Source organism: Clarias gariepinus, chromosome 23, assembly GCF_024256425.1.
Source record: "Clarias gariepinus isolate MV-2021 ecotype Netherlands chromosome 23, CGAR_prim_01v2, whole genome shotgun sequence".
NCBI classification, from domain to species: domain Eukaryota; kingdom Metazoa; phylum Chordata; class Actinopteri; order Siluriformes; family Clariidae; genus Clarias; species Clarias gariepinus.
The window spans coordinates 22,883,889-22,901,895 of NC_071122.1; the positions used below are offsets into that span (position 1 = coordinate 22,883,889).

An 18,007-nucleotide genomic window follows, 5' to 3' on the forward strand; every position below is an offset into this window, starting at 1 on the left:
AAACGCGAAATACTGACACGCTTAAAAACAAGAAAGTGAAGCGTTTGAAGCTCCAAGCAGCACACGGTCAACCTCCTCAGCAGGAATCTTTACAGTCACACTTTTTTTTCCACTACATTGTCTCCTGTACTTTTCCTTCTCGCTGTGTACCTTTCATGTGCGTCTTTTCATTCAATACGTGAACACACGGTGCACAGCTCTGAAAGTGAATAAAACTAACAGCACATGCATCTTTCACTAAAGGTACAAAACAAGCCAGAGCTGAAGGTACGACCTCAGCGACAAGGTCAGGGTGCAGGGATGATTATCACACACACACACACACGGGTTTAACCTCAAATAATTCACTTGACACTGTAAATAAAGATCTAATAGAGTACAAATATTTTAAATCTATCATTAACATCAAAAACCCGTTAAACTCATTTCTAGGCCTGGTTTTGCATCCTGAGGTTAATCTGTTGGCAGGTAATTTAGCTTTTTACTCAGAATTAAACCAATAGAATAATCCTGAATTCTATTAAATTTACATTTAAAGTTTAATTTGATTATATTCAAGATATTTGCGCTTAATGAAAGTCCAGTGTCAAGCCGTTTCTTTCGTGAATTTCTCAGTCAACTGTTCTTCAGTCACAATTTTTTTTGAGTGAGTTGGGAAAAAAAATACACTATAAAAACAAATATAAAATTATTAAAGGTATCATTAGACACTGTGTCTCATTTCAAGCTTGAATTTCCAAGTTTTTATTCTTGGAAAACAATTTGCTTATTTTTTAAAAGTCAAAATTTTATTCCTAGAAAGAAGCTTCTAAAAAGTCAGTCTTTTTTTAAGGGGGGGGGGGCGGGGTTAGGGGGGGTTTGTCTCTGTTAATCACATTTCAGTTGATTTTGGGTAGGCGGGCGGGCGGGCACTCACGCACGCACTCACTCACAGCAATTTGGAAACGCCAATTAGTCGCCTAATCTGCATGTCTTTGGACCGTTGGAGGAAACCGGAGAACCCGGAGAAAACCCACCAGGCACGAGGAGAACATGCAAACTCCATGCACACAGCCCCTGATGTGGGAATCGAACCCTCGACCCTGGAGGTGCGATGCAAACCATTACGCCCCCTCCAGTACAGCTACTGTAAAAGCAAAGAAATGACATTCAGTCTGTTCAAAATAAAACATTTCAGCTTGTAGACAAAATCACTCAGCTTGATGTGTAACTGATGCAAACAGACACGCATGAAAATCCCAGCAGCACGACAATAACAGAATAAATACAAACACACACACACACACACACACACACACTCACTCCTTCCTCTTCTATGTCCTCATTTCTAAACTGCACGCGCAAAATTCAGCATAGTATAGCAACTTTTTTAAATACCATACGGTTATAATACTCATAATTTTTAAAGTTTTTAAAGAATTTTAAAGCTTTGCATTTTTCTCTCAAGAGCAAAAAGAACAACTAATACACAAACACATAAACACACATATCTCTGCCATGACAAATATGACAAATCATGACGCTGTAGAGTTGATACAGGAGAGCTCGAATCTTCAAGAAACAAAAAAGTGAAAATTAAAAATAAATTAATTCTGAGAGAGTTTGCAAACACTGGACATCTACAGTATTATATTATGAGATATTATATTATATTATACTACACTAATTATAGTATAGAATTTTTTTTTGTCATTTACAAAATAAATTGACAAAAAATATATAATATATTATAATATAATAAGATTAGTTTTTTATATTATATTATATATTATATAGAATGACATTCATGATTTTTATAACACTGGCCACTGATGATTTGACTGTTTACAGCAACAAATCAATACAAAAAACTGGAAAAAGTCTATAAATTATGATCTTGACCTTACATTGATCATTATAGACGGGGAAAGAAAAACAATTCAATGATGCATCACGATTCTATTGTATTCATTCATGTAGTCATGTAATTCATGTATCACAACACTGCCATTTTGTAATATGATTTTTGATTTATACACACTGGCAGGCAGCACAGCATGGCGTGTGATAGGAGCGAATTATTTGCTAAGTTTGTTTAGAATTGTAAGAAAATCGTGATACTTACAGAATCGCAAAAGCCCCTAGAGATCAGCAAGCCCCTAGAGATTTCCCCGTCTCTACTGATACTTAATATTTCATGTATTGCATTTTTTTATTTACTTTTTTTACATATTCTGATCTGGGATCAGTTCTAGACTCCATATTTTTAGTAGTTGAAGGTAAAACCTGATCCAGGATCAGCTTTCTGAAATATGCCACTTTTTTGTAACAGTGTTTGAGCACCTTCCGATCATTTCAGATTTTCGCGTATGTGATGCTACAACGCTAAAGCTCATCTCGTCCCCGTGTGGAACGCCACGCCCGGTGTCTCCTCACGTGATCTGCAGCCAGCATGACCAAGCGCATGAACTCCTCACGGTCGAAGGTGTAGTTGGTGAATTTCGGGTGAGCTCCGAGTGTAGGGTGGTGTCCCTGAAACACACACACACACACACACACACACACACACACACAGCTTTAAGGAAAAAAAAAAAAAAAGAGAGAGAGAATTTGTTTTGTCATGTTGTAAATAAACACAGAGATCAACTTGATGTCCAAAAGAAATAATTAATTTAAGCTCTTATTTAATTTTGACAATGTTTTAAATATATAATTATTAATTATGAAATTATTATTACTATTAAAAGAAAAAAATTAAGTTTTTTTGCTTCCCTTTTTCAATTTAATTGTTTTGTAGAAACAAAAAAATGCTGAAATATATTTTAGTTGCAAATTCTAAAACTATGCATATGAATAATAATAATTTCTTTTTTGTAATAATTTATAATGATAAATTTAATATATAATATATATGTGTGTATTCCTGCTATCAGGGATTTTTTTTATGAAACTCAATAGAAATTTAGGTGACAGCAAGAACAATGCAGTGTGCATGTACATGTTTGTGTGCGTGTGTGTGTGTGTGTGTGTGTGTATGTGTGTGTGTAAAACCCTCTAACAACCTGACAACTTCAGTACAAGATCAATAGCTATAAAGCTGCCGTAATACTGTAATTCTCCGGGGAATGTGTGAGTGTGTGTGTGTGTGTGTGTGTGTGTGTGTGTGTGTGTAGTGTGTGTAGGAGTGTCTGTGGGGATTCTGAGGTTCTGCATCACTGTACCTTATCCTCAGGGAACACTTTGTCTGCTTTCTGCCAGGTCAGGTAGTGAACGCCCCGGAGCCGGGCCAGATCACGGTAGCAGCTTTCGTCCTGACAGTTATAGCTGCGAGACACAAGCGGCGCAACTTCAAACCCAAACATAGGGGGCGCTGGATTTAAACGAGATTTACGATAGTCACAAAGCCATGAAAGTGATGTCAGTACACAACGTAGCCAGCACTCTATTTAAGCTGTACTGGTTTTCCCCAGAAAAATGTCAAATATAATAAATACATAACAATAAATAAAAACCAAATATTAGCGGGAGAGTTGTGTGTGACTCGTGGCATACAGCTCGAAGATGACGGCCCAGTCCGGGAGGAAGAGCAGGTGTGTGAGGCCAGCCCCGTGCATTCCAATAAAGATATCCGAGTTATGGGTCACCCTGATCTGCTCCAGGAATGGCATATCTCTGCAACACACACACACACACACACACACACACACACACACACACGGAGAAATACCCCAAAAGACGTGCAATCAATCAGCTGTCTGTCAGTCAGAGTCAAGGTGGAGATGAGAAGCAGGATGACTCTGTCACTCACTTGTACTTGTAATCCACCAGCTTGACCTCAAATAAAGCCACAGTCTTCAGGGCATTTATGAGCTACACACACACACACACACACACGGATCAGGAGGTGATTAATGAGAACTGACTGTCTTATGGACAGAAGCCAAAGTAAATCAGGGATTTATTCCAAGAGCCAACTGCAAATAAGAGTTTAAATGCACAGTTAAGGAACTGGAGTGATAAATCAATGAGAGCGAGACAGAGACAGATCGAGATACGGTGTGCGTGTGTGTGTGTGTGTGTGTGTGTGTGTGTGTATGCTCTTTCTCTCACCTCTTGCTGGTTTAATATCCTGCGATACGCCGTGCTCCTGGCCAGCAGTGTGACCCGAATTCGGTCCTCCTGCAACGTAACACTGCATGTTTTTACTGAACCTTCAATGCCCTTTTGTCCACACAATTATTCAACGACTCGACACTATCCATCAAAATATTTTTTATTCTTCGCAATATTTAATTATCCGTCAATGACCTTTTTTATCCCCCTGGTTTCTAAACATCCCAATTGTACAGGATAGAAATATAATACTCAGGAACGTAACATGATCCTAGTAATCCATCATGATTGACTCCATGTTTATTTAAGTTCTCTCTTATCTCAATCTGGGAACGATGCGCCCCACTTTGTCGGTCTAACTCCAGGCGAGTTTTGTTGTCCAGCACTGACCTCTTGTGGAGATTATGCGGCAGCGCACTCAAATTGATGTGCAGCTGTGAGATATTTTTGGTTTAAAAGTTCATTTATGCGATCATCAATTATTTTGACGTGTCGTGGAGAAGTGTCACAGCAAGTTTAAATCAGACAATGAATGTATGGGAGGGTCAATGGATTGATTGAAGCTTGAGTTGACCAGTGGATGGGTGGATGCTAGATGAACGAATGGAAGCCTGAGTTGACAAATGAATGGATGGATGGCTGATGGATGACTGGATGAAAAGATGGATGGAAAATAGTTGGAAGCTTAAAATCAACCAATGGATGGATGGATGGATAGAAGCTTAAGTTGACAATGGAAGGATGGATGATGGAGGGATAAATGGAAGATTGAGTTGGTAGATGGATGGATGGAAGTTTAAATCAACTTATGGATGGATGGATGGATGGATGGATGATCACATGGATGCAAGTTTGATTCAGACAATGAATGAATGGTAGGGTCAATGGATTGATTGGAGCTTGAGTTGACCAATTGATGGGTGGATGGATGGATGGATGGATGGATGGATGGATGAAAGCTGAAAGGGTGGATGAACGCATGGAAAATTGGATGGAAGCTTGAGTCAGTGGTTGGATGGATGGATGGATGGATGGATGAAAGTTTGATTCAGTCAATGGATGGATGGATGGATGGATGGATGGACAGATGAAAGCTTGAACCTATTGCTTAAACCTATCCTATAACTGATGGATGGATAAATGAGTGGATGGAAGCTTAAGCTGACCAATGGACAGATGGAAGTTTGATATTTGTTTGATGGATGGGTGGATAGATCCTTAATTCCCTTTATTACACTCAGTGTGTGTGTGTGTGTGTGTGTGTTACCTGGTGTCCCTCCTGTGGGATGTTGAGTCGATGAAGGACATGCTGAGAAAATGCTCTGAACATCCCCTCACTGTGGCAGTTTGAGATCTGTCAATCACACACACACACATCAATCTTCTGCGCCGACACTCATGTTTCAAACACATTACCTCTAAATCAGTTGTAGCTTCAACTCAGATGCTCATGGCCATGAATATAAAAACCCTTTTCCCCCCAATAGAGACAGAAGCATCAGGACACTTCACGTGCCCAAGGTAACGACAAACACGTCTGCATTTCATGCTTGAAGGCCCAAAAAACCTATACATCAACAAACAGCTGTGTGTATGTAGAGCACACACAGATGAGAGTGAAGCAGAGCAAATCTCAAAGCCATGACTTTAATACATATGAAACAAACACAATTCTTGATTGATTTGTGATTCAGACGTTCCAGGGTGTGTGATGTCAGTCCACACAGACGAGATGAGATTTCTTCCTTTAAGCATTTTTAACGGGTTCTCACCAGGGGTGTGTTGTAGAAGAGGCCGTATCTCATCCGCGGTAGCAGTGAGAAAACCGCGTCCCTGAAACACACCTGTGATGAAAAACAGACATTAAAAACATCATCAGCCCTCAACACAAAGCACTCCAACCACCCGCTGAGGAAGTTGTTTTAGCGACACACACGGCCCGGTTCAAACACCCTGCGTTTCTTATGCTTTATTTCCTGATTGATGAGCAAGAGGTAAGAGAAATTATTCATCATAATCATTATTATTGCCTCTGACCTAAAAGAAAACAAAAAACATAGTTCATGCGGAACTTCTCACTCTCAGATCTGTCAATATTAAACGAGTGCTTTGTTGAATGGAGGTAATCTCGGACAGTAAAGCTCTTAAACCTATAGATAAAATACTCAAAGATTCACTAAACACTAAATAAGATATCATTCTCAGTTCACTTTTGTCTGTTTCTTGGTTAGATTTAAAAACAGGAGACTATTTAAACAGAAATGCTTAATGATAGATAGATAGATAGATAGATAGATAGATAGATGAATAAATGGACTGATGGATGAGATGGATGGACAGGTAGATGGATAAGAGGGTGGACAGACGAAGAGATTGGCTTAAGGATGAATAGATGGATTGATGAAGGATAAATGGAGAAATAGAGAGGATGGATGGATGGATGCATCGCTGGATGTATGGATGGATGAAGAGGCTGTGGGACGATAAACGGTTGGATGGATGGATGGATAGATAGAGAGGCTGTGGGAGGGAACATGATTGGATGGATGGATGAATGGATGGATGAAGGGGCTGTCAGAGGATGGATGAATGGATGAATGGATGGAGAGGCTATGGATGGATGGATGGATGGATGGATGGATGAATGGATGGAGAGGCAGTGGAAGAATGGATGGATGAAGGGGCTGTGGGGGAATGGATGGATAAAGGGGCTGTGGGAGGGAGGATGATTGGATAGAGGGATGGATGGGTGAAGGGGCTGTCGGAGGAAGGATGGATGGGTGGATGGATGCATGGATGGAAATGCTATGGATGGATGGATAGATGGAAGGATGGATGGATGAAGGGGTTGTCAGAGGGAGGATGGATGGGTGGATGGATGGAAATGCTATGAATGGATGGATGGAAGGATGGATGGATGAAGGGGTTGTCAAAGGGAAGATGGATGGATGGATGGATGGATGGATGGAAATGCTATGGATGGATGAATGGATGGATGGAAGGATGGAGAGGCAGTGGGAGAATGGATGGATGAAGGGGCTAGGGGAGGATGGATGGATAGATGGATTGATGGATGGATGGACAGGCTGTGGGAGTCGGGATGGATGGATCGCAGATTGTAGATTGCATCTTACACTTCACAGGTTACAGTAGATAATACCTCATCATATTTACATTATCTACATTATTTATGATTATTAGGGGTAACAAACCTTCAATACACACCTTAGTTAAAAAGTCAAGTTACGGTACGTTTTCAATACATTTTCAGTACAGAGGGGTAAAATTTTATTTCCCACGTTAGAAATGACTATTGTTTAGGACGGACTGTTGAATAATATTTTAAACTGATACATTGATAACAGTTTATGGATGTACACAAATCAATACCCTAAAAAATCTAACTTTTAAAACAGTGAGGGAGCGAATTAGCGAGCAGGCACGTGCTCACTGAATATTCGTGAACGTTCACAGGAACAACTGCAGACCCGTACGGCCTTCTTCTAATCCTCCTGCGGCTAGGAGTCTCATCATCGGACTGTGCTTGAAGTCTTCTGTAAATGTCAATCGCTTTTAAACCTTCATCATAAGTCCTGATTTAATTTGTAACCCCTTGTATCACATGACCACATTTTCTCTTTTTAAATAATCAAGCATTTTACTACAAAATAGAATGAAGATAATATGGTAATATATTTTACGCTTTTATTTCTTTTAGGGAGCACAAAATATTCGGGAGGTCAATCAGACAGACAGGTTGCTCAGGTATTTCAGCAGAAAACCGAGTTCTCCTAAAGAAGGTCACAAGTACTTTACATCATCTACTGTCAAGCATAACCTGTCATTCCAGGCAACTAATCAGGAGAATGTTTTTCTGATTTCTCATGTGACGGAGGGTGGACATGGTGTCCAGTGGGATCTATCTGTAATGAGGCTTCTGCAGGGTGGAAAGTCTGATTTTCAAACCTGTACAAATTCATTATACTTCAATCTTGAGCCACAAGACATTCTGAGTCCTCAGTGACATGCTGCCTGTTCCTTCATGATGAACTGACCAGGTTAAAAATCACAACGTGACCCGAACCGAATGGTACGTATGTGAATACATGAACTATACAGTTACACCACTGATGATCATGGACTGTGATTTCGTTCGAAGGATCTTACCCGTTTCGTGTCGTAGGTTTTCAGGTGTATGACTTCGTAATCGGAGAACGCGTGCCAGGTTTCACTGAACAGGTCTCCATAACCATAAAAACTCTAAGGTCAAAATGAAAAACAACACATGTATAGTCACGTGTAAACGTTTGTTAGTATAAAAACAATATTTAAAAAAAAAAAATCATCTGATGGTAGAGCGTCTCAGTATTATGCAAATACAACCAACGAACAACAACAATAATAATAATAATAATATTTATTATTATACTATACAGTAATAAGTACCCCCTTGCAATACTAAGTACCCCCTTACTGCAAAGAGTCTCTCAAAGTTTCAGTCTTTAATGCTGCGGTCACTGAGTCGACCATAAACTCCTCTGTATCCCAGAGTATTCTAGAGGTAAACGTCAGACTATCTGTCCCACAGCTAAAGTTTGGTCTAAATTGGATTGTACAACAGGACAATGATCCATTGTTGCCATTGTTGGGCCCTTGAGCAAGACCCTTAAACCCTGTCTGCTGTATCATGGCCAACCCTGGGCTCTGACCCCAGTTACACTGGGATATGTGAAGAGAGAATATATCAATTCAACTAAAGAGGGAGCACTAACTTTTACACATGACTGGATTTTACAACAAAAAAACAATAATGTAATATACATATTTGTAGTGACATATCAGTTACAAATGCAGTTTAAAAAACGTCTGCTTTGAGACAATGACCATTGTTAAAAGCGCTATATAAATAAAATTTGAAATTGAATTTCTAAAATCAGACTTTGTACATTTTTCCTTTAATATTCTGCCCCTCGTTAGAGAGGTATGAGTTTAGTAACATTGTTTTTCTGAGGAAGGAACCCTTTCCACCTGATTATCTGTCAGAACAGGGAAAATGTTTTAAAAAATGAAGCCAGGATAAGGTTTGTCTATAAATCAGAGAGCTTCACACTCAGTTTCCTCTCGACCCCTACAGAGGCTCTCGGCAAGGCGAGGGTTCAGCGTGAAGCTTAGAATGAAATATCTTTTCCTACTCAAGTATAAATAATAGGAAGTCTAATGATAGATAAATTACAAAATAAATATTTAGCACGTATTGTATCCAAAGACCAAATATGTGTGTTTAAGAACCGCTTTTAATGATGGGAATCTCAAGATTCTTACACTTTGTTGTATTTACTACAGTGTAGGTACAGATCTACAGTAGGGGCTAAAAGTTTTGAGAAGTCTGCTGCTTCAGTGTTTTTAGATTATTTTTTTTTTCTGCTTGATGATGAATGGCCTCAGGATGCTTTTCTGTAGGTACTGATGGTACGAACAATCTCTTTTCCAGCATGATGGAGCGCCTTGAGTACCATAAGGCAAAAGTGATAACTAAGTGGCTCAGGGGGACAAAACATGGAAATTTGGGGTACATGGAAACATGGAAACTCCCCAGACCTTAATCCCATTGAGAACTTGTGGTCAAAACAATTCATTTTCTTATTATTATAGTCCTTCAATACAAATAAAACCACAATTATTTACTTAATGTATCATTTACAATTTAATTACAGACCTTTTTCACTCATTTTGTCTCATTTTTGAGTATTTCAATTGAGGTAACTAATTAAAAATGCAAAACTAAGGGGTGTAGAAGAGTGTGTGTATGTGTGTGTACGGTACCGTGTCCCACATGACGATGTTGATGTCTCTGCTAAATGAGTTGTTGATGTGCTGAGAGATGTACAGGTTGACAAAGTCGCAGAAGTGATGGTACATGTTCACGCCTGAAACGTCAAAACAAAAAGACCTAAAGGTTAAAGGTAAAGGATAAACTGAGCTCCACATCAATGTTTAAAAGGTCAAATATCAATTCGTAAATTGTATGTATGAACCTTATGTTCACATTTTGTAAACGGTAATCAGACGTAGGCTATTATCTAACTGTCTCTCAAAAAAAAAAAAAGGTAACACACGCTGTTTCTGAGAATGTTTCAACATCGAGTCCCACCTGCATCCAGCTTCATGAAGACTGTGGGTCTCTCGACGATGACGTCACAGTGCCTGTCGTCTACAGGGTGAAAGTCGAGCTCGGTGTACGTCTGCAGCTCGGCGAACCTGGTGATAGAAGGTCCGAGACAGACGAGTCAAGGGTAGGTCTTTAATTTACGTATGAGGATAACCTGAATACTGTCTGTTTTAATATTTTCACTATTTTAAAATCTGAGCTCAGTGATTTTAGTTACAGTTATTTTAGTGTAGGTGGACGAGAGATATCTACAAGTGGTTGATATTAATGTTAATTTAGTCGATTTTCTCACCCATTCATTATTTAAATCTCTCTTATATGATATGTGCTCGTACTGTATTTGAATTACATGTTGTGATCTTTATTTATACACCTTTACATCATATTTACATTATTACCTGAATGGTATAACTAATGCCTCTAATTTAATATGGATTAATCCAGGTCTCAGAGCTCGCCCAGTCATCTGTGTAATAATTTCATTTTGGATGAGGTCACACTAACCAGGACTGCAGGGGGCTTTTGTGCTGTCCTTCTGCATCTAATGCCCTGCTGTTAAGTCTGCAGCGACCTCCGACCTCCCCTTGCTGCAAGAACTCCTCATTATACCTGCAGAGAGAGAGAGAGAGAGAGAGAGAGGGGAAGAGAGAGAGATCTTTTTACTATACATAACACATTTATTAAGGATGGGAATACCAGAGAATACTCGATACGATATCACGATGCCCAGGTGCAGATTCGATTTACATTGCAATTCTGTTAGCATCACGATTTTATTCATTTTCTGATTTGATATTAAATATTTTTTCTTTTATTACAATTCTTAAAAAACTTAGAAAACAACACACCAGAGACTATGCTGCCTGCTGTAGGAAACCACCATGTAGGAAAATCGATTTTGGAGTCAGTGTGGCATAACATTTTTTTTGCAACACAAAAGAATCACAATACAAATCACATTTTCACCATCTCTTATATTTATACTGTAACTGTCTCGTTTAAACCACACCCAGACTCAGTAAAGGAGGTGTGGCCTGTGTCAGTCTTAATAAAGGAGGTGTGGCCTGTGTCAGTCTCAATAAAGAAGGTGTGGCCTGTGTCAGTCTCAGTAAAGGAGGTGTGGCCTGTGTCAGACTCAGTAAAGAAGGTGTGGCCTGTGTCAGTCTTAATAAAGGAGGTGTGGCCTGTGTCAGTCTCAGTAAAGAAGGTGTGGCCTGTGTCAGTCTTAATAAAGGAGGTGTGGCCTGTGTCAGTCTCAATAAAGGAGGTGTGGCCTGTGTTAGTCTCAGTAAAGGAGGTGTGGCCTGTGTCAGACTCAGTAAAGGAGGTGTGGCCTATGTCAGTCTTAATAGAGGAGGTGTGGCCTGTGTCAGACTCAGTAAAGGAGGTGTGGCCTGTGTCAGTCTTAATAAAGGAGGTGTGGCCTGTGTCAGACTCATTAAAGGAGGTGTGGCCTGTGTCAGTCTCAGTAAAGGAGGTGTGGCCTGTGTCAGTCTCAGTAAAGGAGGTGTGGCCTGTGTCAGTCTTAATAAAGGAGGTGTGGCCTGTGTCAGACTCAGTAAAGGAGGTGTGGCCTGTGTCAGTCTTAATAGAGAAGGTGTGGCCTGTGTCAGACTCAGTAAAGGAGGTGTGGCCTGTGTCAGTCTCAATAAAGGAGGTGCGGCCTGTGTCAGACTCAGTAAAGGAGGTGTGGCCTATGTCAGTCTTAATAGAGGAGGTGTGGCCTGTGTCAGACTCAGTAAAGGAGGTGTGGCCTGTGTCAGTCTCAATAAAGGAGGTGCGGCCTGTGTTAGTCTCAGTAAAGGAGGTGTGGCCTGTGTCAGTCTTAATAAAGGAGGTGTGGCCTGTGTCAGACTCATTAAAGGAGGTGTGGCCTGTGTCAGTCTCAGTAAAGGAGGTGTGGCCTGTGTCAGTCTCAGTAAAGGAGGTGTGGCCTGTGTCAGTCTTAATAAAGGAGGTGTGGCCTGTGTCAGACTCAGTAAAGGAGGTGTGGCCTGTGTCAGTCTTAATAGAGGAGGTGTGGCCTGTGTCAGACTCAGTAAAGGAGGTGTGGCCTGTGTCAGTCTCAATAAAGGAGGTGCGGCCTGTGTTAGTCTCAGTAAAGGAGGTGTGGCCTGTGTCAGTCTCAATAAAGGAGGTGCGGCCTGTGTCAGTCTTAATAAAGGAGGTGTGGCCTGTGTCAGACTCAGTAAAGAAGGTGTGGCCTGTGTCAGTCTCAATAAAAGAGGTGTGGCCTGTGTTAGTCTCAGTAAAGGAGGTGTGGCCTATGTCAGACTCAGTAAAGGAGGTGTGGCCTGTGTTAGTCTCAGTAAAGGAGGTGTGGCCTGTGTAAGTATTATTGTGGCTTGTTAGTGTGTTAGTCTATGTAAAGGAGGTGCGGCCTAGCTCTTAGTCTCCAGAAGGAGGTGTGGCTTCTGTCTCTTAGTTCAAAGGAGGTGTGGCCTGCATTAGTCTCAGTAAAGGAGGTGCGGTTTGTTGTGGTCTGGAAAGGAGGTGCGGTTTGTTGTGGTCTCAGTAAAGGAGGTGCGGTTTGTTGTGGTCTCAGTAAAGGAGGTGCGCTTTGTTGTGGTATGGAAAGGAGGTGCGGTTTGTTGTGGTCTCAGTAAAGGAGGTGCGGTTTAGCTCTTAGTCTCCAGAAGGAGGTGTTGCTTCTGTCTCTTAGTTCAAAGGAGGTGTGGCCTGCATTAGTCTTAGTAAAGGAGGTGTGGCCTGCATTAGTCTTAGTAAAGGAGGTGTGGCCTGCATTAGTCTTAGTAAAGGAGGTGTGGCGTGTTAGACTCAGTAAAGGAGGTGCGGTTTGTTGTGGTCTCAGTAAAGGAGGTGCGGTTTGTTGTGGTCTCAGTAAAGGAGGTGTGGCGTGTTGTGGTCTCAGTAAAGGAGGTGTGGCGTGTTGTGGTATGGAAAGGAGGTGCGGTTTGTTGTGGTCTCAGTAAAGGAGGTGCGGTTTCGCTCTTAGTCTCCAGAAGGAGGTGTGGCTTCTGTCTCTTAGTTCAAAGGAGGTGTGGCCTGCATTAGTCTTAGTAAAGGAGGTGTGGCCTGCATTAGTCTTAGTAAAGGAGGTGTGGCCTGCATTAGTCTTAGTAAAGGAGGTGTGGCCTGCATTAGTCTTAGTAAAGGAGGTGTGGCCTGCATTAGTCTTAGTAAAGGAGGTGTGGCGTGTTAGACTCAGTAAAGGAGGTGCGGTTTGTTGTGGTCTCAGTAAAGGAGGTGCGGTTTGTTGTGGTCTCAGTAAAGGAGGTGCGGTTTGTTGTGGTCTCAGTAAAGGAGGTGCGGTTTAGCTCTTTGTCCCCTGAAGGAAACCTGGCCTCTTTAATTTAATAAAGAAGGTGTGGCCTGTGTTAATCTTTGCAAAGGGGCGTGCCTTGTGTATCTTACTTCCCTAAAAGAGGTGTGGCCTGTGTAAATCTTAGTTATTCAGTCCCAATAAAGTTAACTTTTTTTTTTAAATTAAAACACAACCCGACTGCATGTTGTTGTTCTTTCAGCGGCTCCCAACCCTGCATAAATACACCTAACACCTAAGCCGCATTGTCCTATGCAATAAGCTGTATCTTGTATCCAGCAGATCATTCATGTATTGTTGTTATGAGTGTTTTTCACACCTCTCGTGACCCCTGCGTGGCTTCCTGAGGTCCAGATAAAGGTTAGTGGCTCTGCAGTAGCGCAGGTGGCTTGTGCACTTCAGACAGGATTCCCCCTGAGACAGGAAGAAAAGCCAAGAACACAACACATTCCAGTCAACCGTCTACTGTTCAAACAGTGTCAAAGACAAAGGAAACCACGAGACTAAAGAACTAAGAATAAGAGGAAATCTGTTTACGGGAGCTGAAGGCTCGCACAGAGTCTTCATCTCGCTTAGACGTTCTTTAACGTAGCCGAAGTCGGCCTGCTTCCAGAAGATTTCCTGAGCCGCCTGCACTGAGCGAGCCCTACACACACACACACACACAAACATACAGCAATCAGTGATTTAATGCTTAACTATGCCAATAATAAGTCAAATATAAGAGCCAACCCTGGTGTAATACATATTAAATAATCATGTAATACACTGGGAACCCTCAGGCAACATGGCTGACTCGAGGCCAAAGACAAAAACCAGCAGGTTTCTCTCACCATGCCGAGTCCACGCTGGAGCAGATCGGGAAGCTGAACCTGTGCTCGGGAGAACAGCTCTTCTCGTAACCCCAGCATGACAGATTCTGGGACAGAGCATCCTATAAACAGCACAGAGAAAACACACACGATTACAAAGTGAAAGGGAAATAGGAGGCAGAAGTCACTCGAAAGATGATGTTCGGAACAGTTCACTGTTTCATAAATTCCCATATTTTTCTACGTTCAGATTTTAGAGGTCATTTAAAGGCAATCCATTATGCAAAAGTCACTTTTTAGTCATTTCTAGGAATTCGGATGCATAACAAGTGAGAAGCCAAAAAAAAGTTCCTTAAAGAAGTCAATTAGATAAAATTCTAGGGGGTTCAGAACCTTTCATTGTCACAGCGTGCGTATGCAAAACAGGAGCCTAAAATGGCCATCAGGTCAGGACTGTAAGATGATCTAATATTGACATCATGATAGAAATGTCCATCATAATCATTTGAAATAAAATTGCTCTTACATTAAATTTTTAAGCATGTAGCTAAAGAAAAGTTAAAATGAAAATTGTATGCTGTAGTTTTTACAGCAGTCGTCTTTATCATCAAACTCATTTTGTAACGCAAGCTTATTACTGAAAATGTATTGAACGCAAAAGAGTAAAAGGAATGAAAAAAAAAACACCCAAAAAAAGATACAGAATTCCTTACTTTAAAAGGGCAGAGCGGGTCGTCTTGGCAAACCTTGGCCACGTGCGCGTTGCCGTGCAGGAAGTAGGGGACGTGGAGATCAGGCAGAGTCAGAGAGCTGTAGTTTAGCAGCAGCTGAGGATCGGTGAGAGCACCAGAGCAAGTGCAGAGCGTGAAGAGCAGCAATAACGGCATAGTCACGCAAAACTGCAGCCGCCTGCACTGTCTTTCACTCCCTCTGTCTCTTCTATCTAAAAGGAGGAAGACAGAGATGGGTTAGAGACATGCCAGGGTTAGACCAGAGTGGGGGTATGAGTCAGGGAGCACCGTGGGAACCGTGGTAATGAACGGATCTAACTCGCTTAGCCCTCAACACAGGAAACGTTTGTGACCTTTTTCCTACTATTGTTTAGGTCTTCAAGGCTGTAAATCAGGAAAATTCATTAAAAACACATCTCTAACCAGATGTTCGGTTTTAGTTTCAGTTTCCAGTTTTTTTTTTCTTAGCTGCACACAATACCAGGGACGATTGCTGGTCATAAGGCTGGGGTAATAAAATAAATAAGAGTGTCTGTTTAGATGTAGCGTCTGAGCGTTCCTCTGCAGATGTAAAGGACAATTACAAACAAATTTAACGTAGGAGTATGCGTAGCGTGTAATAGATACGATCTGTACATTGCACAGGGACAGGATGTGGTCCTTAGTGGCAGGAAGGTAGTACCCTTGGATTACAAGCATAATTCGTTATGGAATTAGCCTCTCCCTTCTCATCTTACATCGTAAACCTTTCTCCTCCTTTTACACAAACACACACACACACACACATTAACAAAAAGACTGTTTTGTCGGAAAAATTTGCAAGGAACATCGCTAATGACACTATCGCGACAGAGCAGTGTTTCTGTGTAGATCAGAGAGAGAGAGTGTGTGTGTGTGTGTGTGTGTCTGAAGCTGAGAGGGCGTGTGGGGGGATGTAAAGGCGAGAGTGTGTGTGAAGGTCAAATTACGCACGCGCGCACAAACATAATGACAGAGAGAGAGAAAATGGATCTTTAACCTCTCTAATGAGACTTTCTTTTGGTTTACACACACGTGCGTTATAATAAACAGTAGCTATACACACACACGCTTACAGACACAAAATTAAATGTTTTACACACACGTGGTCACAGTGTTAAAATGAACAATACACACATGCACGGATGTTGATTATACCAGTGGGACACGTGCACTAAGACCCAGCAGGGAAGACGATTATCCACAATTCCGCAGCAAGAGAGGGAAAAACCGTTGGCTCAGTTGTGATCACGTGACGCAAGAAGAAGAAGCGCATGCGTGCTACATGATCCTCGTAAACCGAGACTTGCTCGTTTTTCAAGTCAAAATTTATTTAAAATCTTTGCTCGTCTTCCGGAACACTCGCAATCCGAGGTTTCACTGTAATACACTCCTCAGAAATATTACATCTTACAGAAAAAGTGACAGAAACAAGCAAAGAGTAGAAGAGGCATGAGTGAGAGAGTGAAACAAAAGAAGTAAAGGCTACAGGATTAGAGAGTTGTGCACGCAGGATGCTCTCCACGGTGCATTTGCAATTGCATTTCCTGAGCCTGAGCGTAACGATGCTGCAACGAGTCGTTCGATGTCAAGAGTGGAAGAACATCACTGAAAGACAATGAGAGATCAGGAAGACCTTCAACAAGCTCAAACCCCTGAAAATGTCCAAACCATTCAGCAACTTGTGCATGAAGATCGCCAGAGAACATAAGGGACAGTCCAGACAATGCTCACGTGTGATTTGAACCTGCGCCATGTTGCTGCTGGGTTTGTCCCCAAGCTGCTGACCCAGGAGCGGAAGGAACATTGCCTCAAAGTCCGCCAAGCGTGCCGTGGACGACCCGTCCTTCATATCGAGAATGATTACCGCTGATGAAGGTCAGACCGTCAAAAACGGATTCTACATACGAGGGACATACGGCTAAGGCGACCAGATCTGCGGCGCATGAATCTCCAAAACTTTTTACACCACCTCATACATGCATGCATTACTCTATAACATACTCTCTCTCTCTCTCTCTCACACACACACACACACACACTTTTATTATAATGATTCATGGACATGCTGGTCTGTTCAACCACTGCACTGTTAACTAGGGAAGTGAAAAAGTTTCACATCTTCTCCTGGATTTCCTGTTGAGAATCCTCGAAATAAAATTCTGAAATCTCACACACACACTCTCACACACACATTCTCTCTCTCACACACTCTCACACACACACACACTTTCATTCACAATCAAAGCAGCCCTAATGCCTGTTGATTAAAGTTAATAAGAGTTGACTGTTCCAGTAACTAAACACCTCTCCAATAAAGTGGTTTGTTTACTGCCGCTGCGTCATGGTGTTGTTCTGACCCACTTCTCAAAACACTATGACGTCATATCGGACGCAGCCATGCTGACAGTAACCCGCGCGCGCGGGGTGGATTTAAAAAGCCGCCACCATAGCGACGGTTGCCAGTGGCTGCGGCTCCCCGCCATAACCGCCTGCTTTCCGGTCTAACCGCTCGCGCTCTCTCTTTCTCTCTTAAAAACCACCGAGACTTTCATACACTCCACCACAAGTGACGCTCTGAATGAGGTTAAAACAACACTGAAGCAGAAAAGTGATTTAATTAAGAGGAATAAACGCAGCATCAGTAATAACTTACCGCTTTCTAATCAAAGAAAAGTGAAGTAAAGGAAGCGGTTCGCCATCACACCGGAAACAGCCGGCATGCACCATGCAGGACCAACCGCAAGAGGGCGACCGAGAGTCAATCTGAATCTAATACTGTAATACTGTTTAAACACTCTGTGGCTTTGTTGTAGTTGGTTTTTGTTTTGTAGCCAAATATTAGATGTAAAATTATCTCCAAATCACGTAGTGATATATATATATATATATATATATATAT

General features: G+C 41.6%; 1 protein-coding gene across 2 annotated transcripts; it reads right to left on the reverse strand.

The window, feature by feature from the left end:
• Nucleotides 1-2,120: 2,120 nt before the first annotated feature.
• On the reverse strand, nucleotides 2,121-17,806 carry eogt (EGF domain-specific O-linked N-acetylglucosamine (GlcNAc) transferase). 2 transcript variants are annotated; one of them, XM_053484114.1, is made up of 16 exons: nucleotides 17,762-17,806; nucleotides 15,070-15,299; nucleotides 14,378-14,478; nucleotides 14,082-14,190; nucleotides 13,864-13,958; nucleotides 10,766-10,870; nucleotides 10,244-10,350; nucleotides 9,916-10,019; nucleotides 8,260-8,352; nucleotides 5,865-5,936; nucleotides 5,360-5,446; nucleotides 4,090-4,158; nucleotides 3,788-3,849; nucleotides 3,532-3,651; nucleotides 3,201-3,303; nucleotides 2,121-2,511 (listed from the first exon to the last, which is right to left on the reverse strand). In XM_053484114.1, exons 2-16 carry the CDS (start codon nucleotides 15,241-15,243, stop codon nucleotides 2,365-2,367), a joined length of 1,548 nt encoding a protein of 515 aa, XP_053340089.1. In that variant the 5' UTR covers nucleotides 15,244-15,299; nucleotides 17,762-17,806; the 3' UTR covers nucleotides 2,121-2,364. The 2 variants fall into 2 exon arrangements, with proteins under 2 accessions (XP_053340089.1, XP_053340088.1); XM_053484113.1 differs by lacking the exon at nucleotides 17,762-17,806 and having other exon boundaries at nucleotides 15,070-15,363.
• Nucleotides 17,807-18,007: the final 201 nt, after the last annotated feature.